This window comes from Pezoporus occidentalis, unplaced genomic scaffold (assembly GCF_034315485.1).
Source record: "Pezoporus occidentalis ecotype Australia unplaced genomic scaffold, CSIRO_AGI_Poc_V1 ctg72, whole genome shotgun sequence".
In the NCBI taxonomy this organism is placed as follows: domain Eukaryota; kingdom Metazoa; phylum Chordata; class Aves; order Psittaciformes; family Psittacidae; genus Pezoporus; species Pezoporus occidentalis.
This window is the reverse complement of record NW_026916072.1, coordinates 2,382,700-2,397,665: the sequence shown is the minus strand read 5'-3', so window position 1 is coordinate 2,397,665 and position 14,966 is coordinate 2,382,700. Positions and strand designations below refer to the sequence as shown.

Genomic DNA, 14,966 nt, shown 5'->3' with positions numbered 1-14,966 from the left:
CCAGGAAATATACAATACATTCAATAACAAAAAAAATATAGATATAAAATACTTGCTTTAAGGCTGTGTACAGTTTAACTGAAGATAATTTGAGGACATGAAATTGCTCAGCAACAAAAGAAATGCGGGAAGAGAATTCCTTAATGTGGTGGTGAGGGAAAGGCAGCAACAAATATCCTGAAAGATCTTGTTGATGCTTCTAGAACATGTTTTTAGTGAGACATGATCCAGAGTGTGAGTCCAAAGCGTGGGGCTGGTGCTGCTGGTCCGGGATGAGCTGATGTCACTGTGGTCCCTGGGTCGATCGCCGCTCCTCAAGCATCCTGCACACCCACATGGACACGACTTCTGCATTCCCATCGTTGTACTGCACGATGAATGGGTGGCCCTGGAAAGCGGGATAGGCAGAGTTAGCCAAGATAAGCACAACCCTTCCTGTGAAAACACATATAGATTGGGATTTAACTGCGGGGAAAAAATACACTGGGACATAGAATGATAGTGGAATAGAATCATTACTGGAGTAGTCGGTCCTTTATCAGTGGAAACCTTACGCCTTACCCTGTGTACAGGAATCCCTTAAATGGATGGCTCTACAAATCACCTAGGAAAAAAGCAATATCCCTGCCAGGTGTTAAATTCCTTTTGTTGCTTGGCCATGGAGCTCTGTGCCTGCACATGCAGCAGGACCCAGTGCCAGGCTCTGCAGCACTCATGGTGTCTGTAAGGGGAGGGATTTGTTCATGCATATACATGCTTGTACATGTCATCTGGAGTGATCAGTTGGTATAGAAATGAAAATACAACTGAAACAGGTCTTCCTGAGAAGGTATTGTGGAAAAAGGGATAACTATGAAATATTCTTGCCCATGAATCATAGGGCTACTGCAGGCACTGGAAAACCGTGCCTCAGACACCCCGCAAAATCAGAACAGCATCTCGGGATGAAACAAACCCATGGCCTGCCATTTCAGCAGCCAGCTCAGGCAGCTCATGCCTCAATCTGGCCCCATTCCTAGAGACGGGAACATGCCATCTTCAGATGAATCTCAAATGAAGTATAAAAAAACCACAGGAAACCGAGCACCGCAATTACACAAATGACTGAAAGAAAGCAATCGCCAGGAGAAACCATCCCAGATGATGAAAACCTCCACTCCAAATCACTCTAAAGCAGCTCGGGTTTTGCAGCACTAAACTTCACAGCTCCTGCAAACAACGCCTGAAAGTAATCAGAGGGGGTTCCCCGGGGAGCCTTTGGGAAGGGTGACGTTCATGTGGGAATTAGGGGCACCAGGCACAGCACTGAACGACAGCATCTGCACAAGGGGAATGAACATGGGTCTGACGCAGGGCACGGGAAGCCCGGTGGTCGTCCGGGTTAGGATGGCACCAAGCAATGAAGCAGCACCGGGCTCAATAGAGCACAATAAATCCTCACAGCATCAGCTCCAAGCAATAAAACACTCTACGGGCCAGGGCCAGCAAATGCAGGAGCCAGAGGAATAAAATATGCCATTATCTACAAGAGTTATGGAGGAAGCGCAAGGTGCTGCTGCTTCAACTCCTTGGAGTGGCTGGAAATCCCAGCTAGAACTTCTTAGGGAGAAGTTTAAGATGTGGAGGGTCCTCCTTCAGATCTTACTGGGATCAGCTCAGTTCCTTTCCCAGTTAACCACGTAGATAAAAGACAGAAGGAATGCTCTGGATCCTGGACCCCAGGATCAGCCAACCTTAGCTGTAGACAGCAACTTTAAATCTCTCAGAGGGCTCTGAATGTCCCAGACAGGCAGCTAAGTCATGGTTTGGAAAACGGTCCACCAAAGAAGAACAACATATCCAGAGGTACCAAAGTCCATTTGAGAGCTCTGAAGACAGCAGCAGAGAGTTCAGTGCTACCAAGAGAAGATGCATGACTTTAAAATGATGCACTTAAGTTCACAGATGCTTGTGGCACTGAGCAAATGGACGATGTCTTTTTCCTTCCAACACCTGGCTACTAAAAAGTTTGGGTCTTGAACGCCTAACATTAAGAACACTACTAAAGACAGACATCACTCTCTTTTTCATCTCCTGTTCCAGACAGCCCACGTTTGGGTTTCCCTGTTTTACTAAACAAATTCAATCTGAAATATTCCTGGTTCTTACCTATGGAAACAGCTCAGGAATAGGTACAATCAGGAACAGGGACTGGCGTTTATTCCCAAGCTGCCAGGCACTTTCCAGTGTGACCTTCACAAAGCTGCTTAATCTCCCTCAGCCTCATGGTTAAAAAGGGAATAAATGACTCTGCTCTCTCAGAGGAGTGCTGTCAGGATCAGTACAAGCACGTTATGCCCAGCACTTTGGTATTTTTTTGGGTGCAAAAGGTGCCAGAATAAGGTGAATGCTTATTATATGCAGGGTAGCCTAGAAATAGCTGTTTTGCCTCTTAAACATCACAACAGTCAAGGACAGCAGTGAGAACTAGGGAAAGACAAGCAAAAGCCCACAGAAAAGGGAGAGCAGATGCATTGGGGCAATTAGAAAACAGCTATTAAAGCCAGTCCGCTTCTGCCATGAATCTCCTTTACGATGGAGAGACTCCCTGCAGAGGAAGACATATCACACCCACTATATCCTCGTGTTTAAGCCACTTACAACATGCAAAGGGAAACTGCAGGCTATGCAAGGTTGAAAACATCAGCTATCCATGCTGCTCCCCCTGTTTGCTTTGTTTTGCGAGGTTATTCCATGGAAGCCTGGGGTTTTACACACTCACTTTTCTCCCTAGGAATAAGTTTAACTTGAAACTACACTTCAGGCTTCCCCTGGTTTCAGGCTACACCGCTCTAGTGAGGATTTTCTCAGGCTGAAGGGATGCTTTGACTAGATTGCCTCCAAAGTCTCCAGCCACTGCGGCTGCACCAGCAGCAGTCTCCTCTTCATAAGGGCACCCCAATGGGTTCTCTGCATTTCGCCACTCTTCAGCACCTGGTTCCCCATTTCCCCCTTTTTAGGCATCCAGAGTACTGCAACCATTAACTCCCACAGTCCAAAACACACACATCTCAGAAACCAGTGCCTTAAACTAGAGGTATCTTTGGAAGGAAGTATGGAAGGAAGGGGCAGGAAGATTCAATTGGAAGGGAAGGAAGAAACAAGGGTTCTTAAAGCCAGCTGAACTGGTAAAAAAATCAAAGCTTCTAAGGGAGAAATGCAGCTGCAGCTCTCCAGGTCTAGTGCATGCCCATGCTATGGGATGGGGCTGGATGAACTGTCACTTCAAGAAAGGAAAAAAATGAGAGTCACAACAGCATGGACATGATTCATAAATTCTGGTCCCCAGGTGCCTCAGCCACAAGAGAAGTCCCAGCCCTGACTTCAGCAGTGAGCAATACATTCTAAACCAAACACGAGCAACCTGCTGTACTTACAATATTCCTGCACAGATTTATTTGGCGTTGCAAGGTAACACTGAATAAAGTTAAGCGTGTGGAAGCTTTAAATGCATTCTCTGTTGCAGCAGCCCATTTCTCACTGCCCTGGTGAGATCCCAATCTGCTGGTGTGGTGGGCACAGAGCAGTCCTGCACTCACATCCCCCTGGGCAGCAGCAGAGTTGGGGTGCTGAGCTGTACCCATGCTACTGTCAGCAGGGACTACTGGCATGTATAGAATCACAGAATCCCAGACTGGTTTGGGTTGGAAGGGACCTTAAAGTTCATCCAGTTCCAGCCCCCTGCCATGGGCAGGGACACCTTCCACTAGAGCAGGGACACTTTCCTCTACACCAGGCTGCTTCAAGCCCCATCCAGCCTGGCCTTGAACACTGCCAGGGATGGGGCATCTGTCCCCTGTGAACTGGCAAATAAAAGATGGATGTTAAACCTTCCTTAGTAAAATCACTGCAATGGAGACTTCGTGCCCTACCAGCGACGCTTCAGCCAACACCCGAGTCTCAGGAACATGTAAGAGCTCATTACAACACTGACAGGCATGACCATGGAGGGATGCACAACACCAAGGAAAGAGATGCTCGTGAGAGGAGCCCAAAGGTATTGTGGGATGCTCCCATGACAGACCTGATCCCATCCCCAGGAGTTTCATATTGGCTCACCCTCTACACACGTTCATTACAAAGCAGTTACCACCTCCTCACCAATTCCTAAATATTCATCCTTAAAAACACCCGGCAGTAAGCAACCCAACATACCCAAGCGGCAGAAAATAGGCTGAAAAGCCACCACCAAACTGCTTCCTCAGGTTCTGGGCTGCCTTACCCAGGCTGGGGTTGGGTTCAGCAGGATGCCCAGCTCCACAGCGATTTCTGCATCCGATGGGAAGCGTCCACCAGCGAGTGCACAGCACCTTGGAGCTGAAAAGGTCAGGCAGGACGGGGCCAGGGCTAGCCCCAGAGTGAGTGTCAGCCAGCCTAATTTTGTGTGTCAACCCTGAAAATTAGATAAACAATGACAAACCAGGCTTTTTAAATGAACCTGTCTCATCTCGTTCTCTTGATAAAGGGTACATTTCTCCCGTCGCGGTGTCCCACCAGACAGGTTAACTCTTTCAGAGGGGAGCACCTCGCAGAGGGTGATGTAAATCATTTAAATATCTGACATGAAATTAAAAGGGCAGGGCCCCCCTGAACACACAGCCCTGGCAATTCAAACTCCTGGCTCACAAGCCATCAATCATTTAGCCCAGTCAATTAAATTGCCATTATTCAAGGGTAAAAGTTCCATAATTTTACCTACCCTTAAAATTCAGCAATTTGCTTTCATGGCCTTCACCCACTGGCCTGAAAAATCTTCATTTCTGATAACAACACACCCAGAGCTTATTGCAACAGACTTTACATTGCATCCGTGGCAGGACACAGACCCACGGGCCTTTTCCAGCACCAAGTGCCCACTTGCAGCTCTGCTCTGGGTTTGCTCACTGGCACTGCTGGTAGGAGCAAGGCTCAACTGTCCAGGGGAGACCAAAGTGCCCCTGGGACCCAGCCCTACAAGGCAGTGAGAGCGAGTCCATCAAACCTGCCCTTGGCTTTCTTACAGCTGAATCACAGGATGGTTCTCTGGGCACCCTGTGCCAGGCCCTCAGCATCCTCACAGGGAAGAACTTCTGTCTAAGAGCTCATCCCAATCTCCCCTCTGCCATTTAATGACTACATGACACCCAAACATAACCACAACACCCAGCAGATCAGAAATGACAACAAAAGGCCTCATGCTTACAGAAGGTATGTTAGGAAACAGGCAGCATTGCTGCTGATTGCAACAGTGCCATACTTTTAATGTTCCCTTTTACAGGAATCCTCCCAGACTGTGCAGTTAAAGGCCTGTGCTCCATTTATTACAAAGAGGCACAGACAAACTGTGCATTTCATTTAAAAATTTGAATTCAGCCTAACAAAAACCACAATAAAAAGACCCCAACTGTTGCAGCCACAGACTATCAAGACAATGGCAGTGCCCTTAGACAGCATTTCAAATACAGTTTATTAGTGTGTGATATGAAAAGGGTATTTTTATTGCATGATATAATGCAATGGGACCTTGGGCGCTCTGCAGAAGGACCTTGCACTCAGAAGTGTAATGAACCCATAGTCCAAAAAACATTATACTGTGCATTAACCTATCATTAATGGCACATTAGGGCTAGGGGCATTGCACGCTTGCTGGTCAGGGCTCCATCAGGACAGTATGGAGGAAACCACTGTCTTCACAGGCTCAAAACAAATACAGAAAATAAATACTACTGATGGCTACAGGCTGCTTTAAGGGAAGCTCACTCTGCTTTACATGTGATTTTGATGGTATTCTTTGAAGGGGAGAGGGAGAAGCCAATCCAGCAGTATTAGAAATGGCACATCACTGCACTGGCATTGCAGCACTGAATGTCACCATGGTGCATCAGATGCATCCACACAGTTCTTCCTGCACAAACATGGCACCTCTGAGCACTGGGGTGCCTTTTAAGAATAAAAATGATCCTGGAAAATAAGAACTTGGCTGTGAAATGGTGCACCACAGTTATCCCAGCTAGTTCTCCCATTGCTACTGATGTGTCTATGCCATTTACAGCTCTTCTAATTAACTGAGGGCACATACTCAAGGGGAAATTCTTGCCCATTCACATGTTTAATGAGAACACGAGTCAGAGCTCCAAAAGGACAAATACACATCTCAGATCTGGAGCTGTGCTACCTTCCTGGGACGCCTGGAAACACAAAGTGCTGAGTAACCCAAACTACGCCAGACTGACCCTGTATCCCCCTGCACTGACCTCAGCACGTGTAAGATTTCATCACTCTACCACTGCCTCCAGTAGTGGAGGATTTTACATCTAGAGCTCCTGCCTCCAAGGACAAGCCAAACTAAGTGCTGCTCTAATTATCTGTGCCAGCTATCCACAAGGCCGATTTCTGCTCCCACAGCCAGGAATAGCAGCGAGGAATCCTCAGGCCAATACTCTATCGCCAACTCCCAAAACATTGTTAATTCACAGGCACAGAAGGTGTCAGAGTCCTCCTCAGGGGCTGCTCCATGCAGCAGGCTTCCCTCCATCACTCGCTTATAAGGCTGGATTGGGGTGAAAAATGTGAAGGCTTCAAACGCTCACATCAATCCATGGAGACATGAAATACACACACAGGTGAAAAGACCCTGCAAGATGCTATTTAACTGTGATCTGGCTGTTGTATGTCTTGGCTTACTTTTGCAATCTTAGGATGTATTTTGACCATAGGAGGCAACTCTTTAAAGGAAAGGGTGAGCACCTGAAGTCCTGAAACAGCACTGACTGGGAGACTGAGCATGCATGTCTGGAAAACATGCACCCAGTGTCCCAAAGCTACAGCAAGGTCAATCCTTTTCTTAGACAGACATTCTCCTCCACAAATGAAGCCTCCTTGTCTCTTCCACCTGCAGCAATGTCCCTGAGTATGTCAAATCACAGCAAGTTTAACCATAAAGTACCAGCTTTTCCTACGTACTTTTATGGCTGCCTTTGATCTGGGACCAAGCGTTACTGGCCCAGTTCTCTCTCCCAGTTCTTATCCCCAGAACAGCGACTATTCAGGGCAAGGACTGCCTCTTGCTGTGCTTGGTAAGGAATTCAGCATCCCTGAGAGCCTGTTCTCAGCTTGGCTGCTGGAGTGAAATTGCCCATAGCAGGGGCCAAGGGTGCTTCACTAAGCCTGCAGGTGCCTGCAAAGGCGCTGGTGGCACAGGGATCCCCAGGGTCTGAAGACAAAAGCACCCCAAAAATAATGTTTTCACAGCATTTCTCACCCCTTTGAGGACATCACCTGTAGTTTCTGCCAGCTTGGGCAGCAGAAAGCACCACTTGGTCTAGAGAAGGGTGAGGGCAGCAAAGAGGGCAAAGCCACATCCATTGGTGGTGTTTTCTGCGCAGACATGAAGGAGGGCCAAGAACACATCCACAAAACTCAAGTAGCATTAGTCCCCTTGAAGTTTCTGCTCTCATTCCTCATTCCTTATGCTGTGCAGGTAATGGCACAGCCCCAGCCTGCTAAACAGTTCCATGCAGAGCGGCAGGAAGTGGTGAGTTTTGTTTGTTGCACGGCCTCCCTAACATACCCTGTAATTAAAATGTTGATTACTAAACAGTTTAAATATATGACAGACAATGCAGTTAAAGCCTACAGTTAGGTCAATATGTGATTTAGATTTGCCATTTAAAAACTCTCATTTAAATTTTGCATACATTAATCACTACCATACTTCAGTGTTCTGATATCCACCTGACTACACTATTAAAATAAAACTTGCTGCCCCAGGGAAATCCTACTTATTCTTAATTGTTTCGAGGCTTTGATGGGCTTTTAATCTAAGATTAATTTATGCAATTTTAAATAACTCTTCTTATGATTAATAAGCTTGAAAATTAAAAGGAGTCTAAAGCAATTATAATGAGCATTTGGTCATAACCTCATTAGGAGAAGGAGTGAAGGATACAGCTCTGGAATTCTTACAAGACTACAATTTAAGGTTACTTTCAGAGGAGTCAAACATAGTTCTGAAACTGCAAAGGCAGATTAGCCTAGGTCAGTGTTAGAACTATGGCTACCCAGATTAGCACGCTAATGATTGTATCCCTCTGATGGTATTTAAGATAGTGAAAAGATGATACAAAATGTATTAAGCAAAGATAAATGGATAACACTACTGAGCAGCGAAGACTTGGAGCTGTATTTCTTGTTTACCTTTTTTGTCTCGAGAAGGATTCCTTTTATGTGTTTTTTTATTATTATCATCTATTTGCAGATTAACTTTTTACCAATGCACTTTTCCTTTTTATATGACAAAGTTAATTGCAAATGATTTTTGGCTGGTTCAGTAATTTTGTTGAGCCACCAAAATGCTGCTGCAATTTACAGAATCTGCTTTAAACCATGGCCATCCCCAAGCATATGGATGGACCAAGAGGAAGAAGAGCTTAAACCTGAAAACCTCAAGAGGAACTGTCCCCACATCACTCCTCAATTCCCATTTCTAAACAGCGATACAGATCATTATGATTACGATGACATTAATACTAAAATCCTTTTTCAACCTTCTTTTGGGCACTGGCCACAGCCAAACGATGCGCTGGTGGCCCTAAAAACAGACCTCAGAGATCCCTTGATGCGTCCAGACCGGCAGCTCATCACAAGACTCAGGGTCAAGAGGGAATGTTTTTGAGGTTGGATCACCAGGAATCAGTGCAGCTCCACTCTGTAGCATGGACCTGACTTCAGACAACTCAATCCCCTCCTCCTGCAGGACCCCAGGGTGTGCATACATGGATGTGCCTGATTTTTGCTGGTCTCTTTCTGTGGCATAAAGCAGTCTTAAAATTACTACAGAGTTTTGGTTTTGGCTGTGGCACAGAGGGGTCTATTTGCCCATCTGCAGATCATTCTTTCCAGAGCAGTTTTGCTTTTGATATTTGCTGTTAAACTGGTAACTGTCCTTGGCATGGCTCTTGGTGCTTAGCTGACAAAATGAGCTCACTCCCAGCAAAGGTATTCTTTTTGTGATGACTCTTACAAAAAACTAAGGCAACCAAAATATGATTGGAGTGTGCTTTTGCAAGTGCTGCTGAGGTTAAGAAGAGTTGCAGAAGAGGAATAGAGAGAGTGGCCCAAGGCTGATAGGAGTATGTCAACATTAGCAAGCTGTCGACAACAGCAGATCTGCCGCATGAAATGGTTGGTGCAACGTTTCAGGGATGGAAGAGGTTTTGCTTCTGACCAGCTCTGGTCTGGTTTGCAGACACAGCACCCATTAGTAACTGGAGCTCATTAGGTGTGTGCCTGGAGCACACTTAGCTTGGTTTAATTTGAAATCGATTCATGAGCATCAAGACCTGCCTGTGATGAGAATGAAAAAGTGGTACCTTTGAAAGAGCAGGAGATTCACACCCAAAAGCAACCTGACCTGATCTCTAATGTTAATGGAGATGCACCTGCAGAACGTATTCAACTCACATCATGCAAGCACAGGACTGCTCTCATTGACACCAAAGAGAGCTAAGTCAGACATTAAAAGCTGATAGAGTATTTCGTTCAAATAGGGGCTACATGTTTGCCCGGACTGGAGAAGGAAGGTGGAGAAAACACTTGTTTTCTCCAAGTTTTGAGAAACTGAATTTTTACTGAGAAGGGAAAATTAAAAATCATTAAGATGGAGTAAACTGAAACAACCTCCTAAACGTTTTTCACCCAGATCTTGGAGTAGAAAATGCTGTGTGCATACGCACATGTGCTCGCACAGCACACAAAGAACAACAATTAACAAAACTAAAAAACCCAGAAAACGATCTGGTTGGAAGCAAAAAGGGAGAATGGAACAGCCTGCACTTCGCTAGCATTTAATGGTGAAGTGCCTGCAAATGAGCAAGTTGGTTTTAGAAGGGCTCCCTACAATCCCATTGCAAGACATGCCTACACACTGACTGCATCTAGTGCAAAATAACACCCCCGTGTTTGCCAGGATTACTGAAAAGACCAAATGAAGCAAGTGTTAAACGACCTAACATGAACACACTGTCAAATCAATCCTGTCTCGGGACCAGAAAAAGCACAGGTATGAAACGACACCCAAAAAGCCACACGGAGCCCTGCTGAAAACGCAGAGAAGGTGGCAAAATACATCACCACTAGTTGGCTTGGAGAAAAACCCATTAAAACCCCCTCTGAATCTCTCACAAAGTCACCGAACCAACGACCAAGGCCACGCAAACCATTTATGTTCTCAGACTTGTATTTTAATGCCACCGTTCCCTACCGGGAGCCTTTCCTGGGTAGAAACCCCATCTCCCTCCAGCTATGCAGGCAGACACCGGTGTAACTGTCCTGATTTACACCAGCCGAGCGGTGTAAGGGGCAGATGCACGTTGATGGGACAATGAAGTTTTCCACGGCTGCAGCGTATCGTGCTTTGCTATCACATCCTTGCTAACGGTGCGCGGTCCCGTGCCGCGGGATGGGAGCGCGAGCAGCCGGCTCCGGAGGACGAGCCACAGCTTAAAGAAGAGAGAAAGAGAGGGGAAAAAAAAACCCAACCCATCATGTTTAATTTAAAAATTAGAAACTGGAGCAGACTGTGAGCACAGAGGTTGATTGAAACAGGATTTAAATTCCTGTCAAGCCCATTTAAACACAGGGGCCCTTCATAGACAATTAGCTGCTCCCTGTGAATGCTGAATAAAGTCGGGCCTGGTCACTGTTAGAAGAGAGCAAGCCTACTGTGAGGAGCTGGAAAAAAAATTAACTAAAATCCGGCTCGATGAAATATTCAGCCTCCCCAGTTTATTACAGGGGTTTGGGAAGTGTAAACAAGACAAAAATCGATTCCTCGGTGCCCTCCAATCAATCCCCCAAAATGGTTAGGGCATCTGTTTCTGCTAAATTTTGTTTACTCTGGCAGATTTGCCTTAATTGCAGTTGTTTATCTCCCATTGTCCCCGGGGCCCTAATCTCCCGATTACTAATACTTAACACTCATTTCACATCTAAAGCTACTTCTAATCCTCAACAGGTTTCTGGGGCTCTTAAAATTATTGAAACAAGGGAGAAGGGAGATGCAACCTCTTTGTGAAAGGCACATTTTCTGATCTGCTACCAGCTGGGCCCAATCATCACCAGGGATGGCTGCAACAAAGGTGCTAAAAGGCTCTTTCACAGGCACTGCTGCTCCACCGGGAATTCTGCGGATAAAGAAGAGCTTTGATGGGGGGGGGAACCCTCCCAGAACAAGAGGGCTATAACAGTCCAGCCAAATAAAGTTACTGTCATAATCAACTGCTGTCAATCACAATGAAAATCCAATTAAAAATCTTTCAGTGCAGCCCCTCTTAAGTAGAAAAATGTCCCCTATTTATATGCGGGTTTTCTTTTGTCAACCACACAAATTAGAAAGTGGTATTAATTGATTTTTTACTACTTCAGGCCCTGATCCTCCAGCTGAATTTCTGCAGATGCAAGAATCAACCGGCACAAATCTGATTAAGGGATTTGAGGCATAATGCACGCAGGTCACTAAGAAGCCATATCTCTATCTCCTGCTTTATACTCCGCTTATTCATAGGCAATTATTACTCTTATTTAATACTGCAGGAGCTAATCGGGATACAGACCCACAAGTAGCTGGTACTACACAAATGCCAGCAGCTTTAATCTATGCCGTGTGCTTGAATGAATCCTTAATTCCAGTTTCATTATACAAATAAATATCGCACACCGGTTTCAACAGTTGCCTCTCAGAGCAAATTCCTCGATGCATCTGGAATGAACAGGAAGGGCAGAATTCTGGGAATTAAAAGATACAGCTCTGATTTTGGAACTGTTTGGAGATTCAAAAAAACCAAATACAGAGCGAAGACAGCTAACATAAAAATACAAAGGCAAATGCACATGTTCTCAATGTATCATAATTGAAAGATGTGCAATTCTGCTACCAAAATGAGATGTAAATATTTGCCTCCCTGCCTGGAGAGCTACAGAACAACCACGAGTGCCAAGTGAAACATTTGCTCAAATTAAACTGCAAAGCCCAGGAGACCCAAGTAACCAAAAATTTTAACTGTATCACCCTAAGCTGTTGCCAATTTGGTTTTACCCAATTTCCTTAGATTTTCAACACTTTCTGGAGCCAACTCAAGTTCTTTCTTCCTTCATTTCACTGGAAAGCACTAATATATTATGCAGCTTTCAGGGCATGTCAGAAAGTCAGATGTTCACATTTGTGGTTAAAAAGTCAGTGGTTGTATGAGCAAGGGACTGCAGAAGGCAGTGGATGAATGTAATGCCTTCAAACTATCCACACACACAAGTTAACCTCATCATAGTTTTAGTCTTCTGTAATTGCTGGATTTAGTGACACTGATTGAATGCATTTCTCCATTTCCAGAGCTGATATCCCAAGTGATGAAGAAGAACAAATCATACCCCTAAGGACAGAGACAGCTTCTTTTGTTTTGGAAGACAGAGGGAAGGATCCATAACCCACCTTTCCCCATTCCCGCTGAGTGGGGAATAGGTTGAGCAATGCAGCCACTTAAAAGAATATATATATTTTTCTCCAATTCTTAAGCTACCCTAAGCAAGAAAGATAAAGAACACACAGTAGCAAGCACATCTTGAGCCCTGGTGTGAAATCCTAGCATCGCTGAAGTCAATATAAATATTGTCATTGCCTCCAATGTACGTCCCCTGTATGTCTGAATTGATAGACTGAAGATACAGTTTAATATTTATCCTCTACATTCAATGGTTGGACTTCATGATCTTAAAGGTCTTTTCCTTCAACCTAAACAATTCTATGACTCTATATTTACAACAACTAAAATACTTGTCTCCTTACTTTTTTCCTTGGGAAATCAGGAGCCCTTTCCTTCACATCTGGCATGTGTTTTTTTTGGTGTCTGTCAGAATTTCTCCTTGTCATGGGGTGAATAACTGGGATCACTGTGACAGAGGAGAGTCTAAATGTTTGCAAACAAAGCCATCCATCACGGGTCCAAGCACGGATGATTTTACACTGGACAAATCACTGCTGATAGGAGATTCTGCACTGGTGGAGGACAAAAAACCGCTAATGATTGTAAGCACGCAGAGAGGGAAAATTCTTGGCTCACTGCGATCCAGCAAGGATGCATCAAAATCTAGATAGGTGCAGACAGAAAACATTGATCTGTAAAAGTGTCTTTGCAAGATCTACGGGACGTGATGGTGAAAAGCAGATTGCAGATGCCCCTCTGATCTTTCCCCAAAGTTAACACCAACAAAACACCCCAACCTGTACAGTCATCTCAGCTACTCAGTGATGCCACTGCTATAATGCAAAAGCCAAATTACCTGCTGGGGGAAATCCCATATTGACAAACCTATGTGGAGGTATTTTATTGGCTTTATTCTGAAGGTTTATATGAAAATCCAGGTAGGATTATGTTGATCCTTCACTTGTTTGTTTAAACCATAGAAGAATTTCCTAAGAGCTACAAACACAGCGAGCTGCAAACAAGTTTATCAGCTCTACCTGATAAGATGTGCTACTACCCAGACCCTATAGAATAGAGTCACTTAAAATACAGCTATATAAAAGCCTTGTATTTTTAATTTCTATTTTTGAGAGTCTATAATATCTTGACACATATCTTAACATATTTAGATACAAAAGTATATGATCCATCTGAAAAAAATGATCATTGTGGCTAATAAAGATCAGGATCCCTGGTCTAAATGCCATCCCTGAAATGGAGAGAGGGAGTGCTGAACACAGGAACTAGGAATGAGGAATTTCAAAACTGAGAGAGGCTTTGAAATAAAAACCCAAAGAACAACATAAGTTTTCCATCAGGTCACACAGATTACGTACAATTTACCCTGCAATCTTCTAAATGAATGAAACACCAACATAAAAAGCATCGGTAATTTAAATTTTAAGGAGAAAAGCTAGTAGCTGTGTTTGAAATTTGGAGACTTGAACAAAAATTGTTAGATCTGTGCTAAAGCAATCAAGTGCAGGAAGTGACCAAATTCTTGGCCAAAAGCATTGCCTCTCCCTGCCCAATATTCTCCTTGAGAAAACCAACCAGCATCCTAAACTCTGTACTTTTAAGCATCCATGGAAGAGCATAATGGAATAACTTGGTAACCTGCCTGACTTTTGGTATTTCAAATACAATTTCTTTAAGTAAATCGCTTTCATTTAAGCAGCCACGTGTAGCAGGGGAGAGTTCAATGTTGTACTGAAAAAACTCAAGCAGACTTCAACAATTCTGCTGGCTTTCTGAAAAGCTCCCTCAATCTGCAAAATAAAAGGCCAAGCTTCTAGCTAAAGAAGAGATTTTAAACAATTACCAAAGCAGGATAGTGATATCATAAAGGCAATTTCTGTGCTAGCTTGTTTTCTGAAACTCTCTTTGCCTCTGAACAGCTAGAACAGATAATAACTATTAGTAAATCAAACTCCTGCAATATCCAGCTGTGTCTCACACATTTACATACAGATAGAATGGGTATATGTTTTTAATATGTATGCGATACGTACTTTTACCACAGCTGAAGTGCATGCTACAAAGGAGGAGGAGAATGGGAATGGAATCAGCATGAGATAATAAAGTGGCCTAGATAAAGTATTAGCCAGCGATTGATCTCAAACAGGGGATGTTGCTTCTCTCTGACCTGATTACTTACTATGCATAGATTCCATTAAATAGAGCTTAGAATGGAAAGCTGCTGAAAAATACCGTAAATACAGTCAGATCTACAGCTTCCTGAGCCAAACCAGCCCGTGGATGCCTACCCGTATACTCGACACGAGCAGTTTAAACCTCACCATACCTCCACATCCCAATTGCTAAATATACAGGTATGTCTGCATTTCCCTGGGAGCCAGGCTTGTGATGCCAGGAAACATTGTGGTTTAGATGAAGACTGGAAGTTCATGGGAGGAAAAAATGAAATATACA

General features: G+C 44.3%; 1 protein-coding gene across 3 annotated transcripts in view; it reads right to left on the bottom strand.

Moving 5' to 3' along the window:
- MAP2K5 (mitogen-activated protein kinase kinase 5) overlaps nucleotides 1-14,966 on the bottom strand; it is a 120,712-nt gene continuing 105,746 nt past the window's right edge. For 2 of the 3 annotated variants that reach the window (XM_062642753.1, XM_062642752.1), the window contains one exon: nucleotides 140-388. In XM_062642753.1, coding sequence (XP_062498737.1) covers nucleotides 284-388 — 105 coding nt within the window. In that variant the 3' untranslated portion in view covers nucleotides 140-283. Of the gene's footprint in view, nucleotides 389-14,966 lie in introns of all 3 variants that reach the window. The other variant, XM_062642751.1, reaches the window with a different exon arrangement.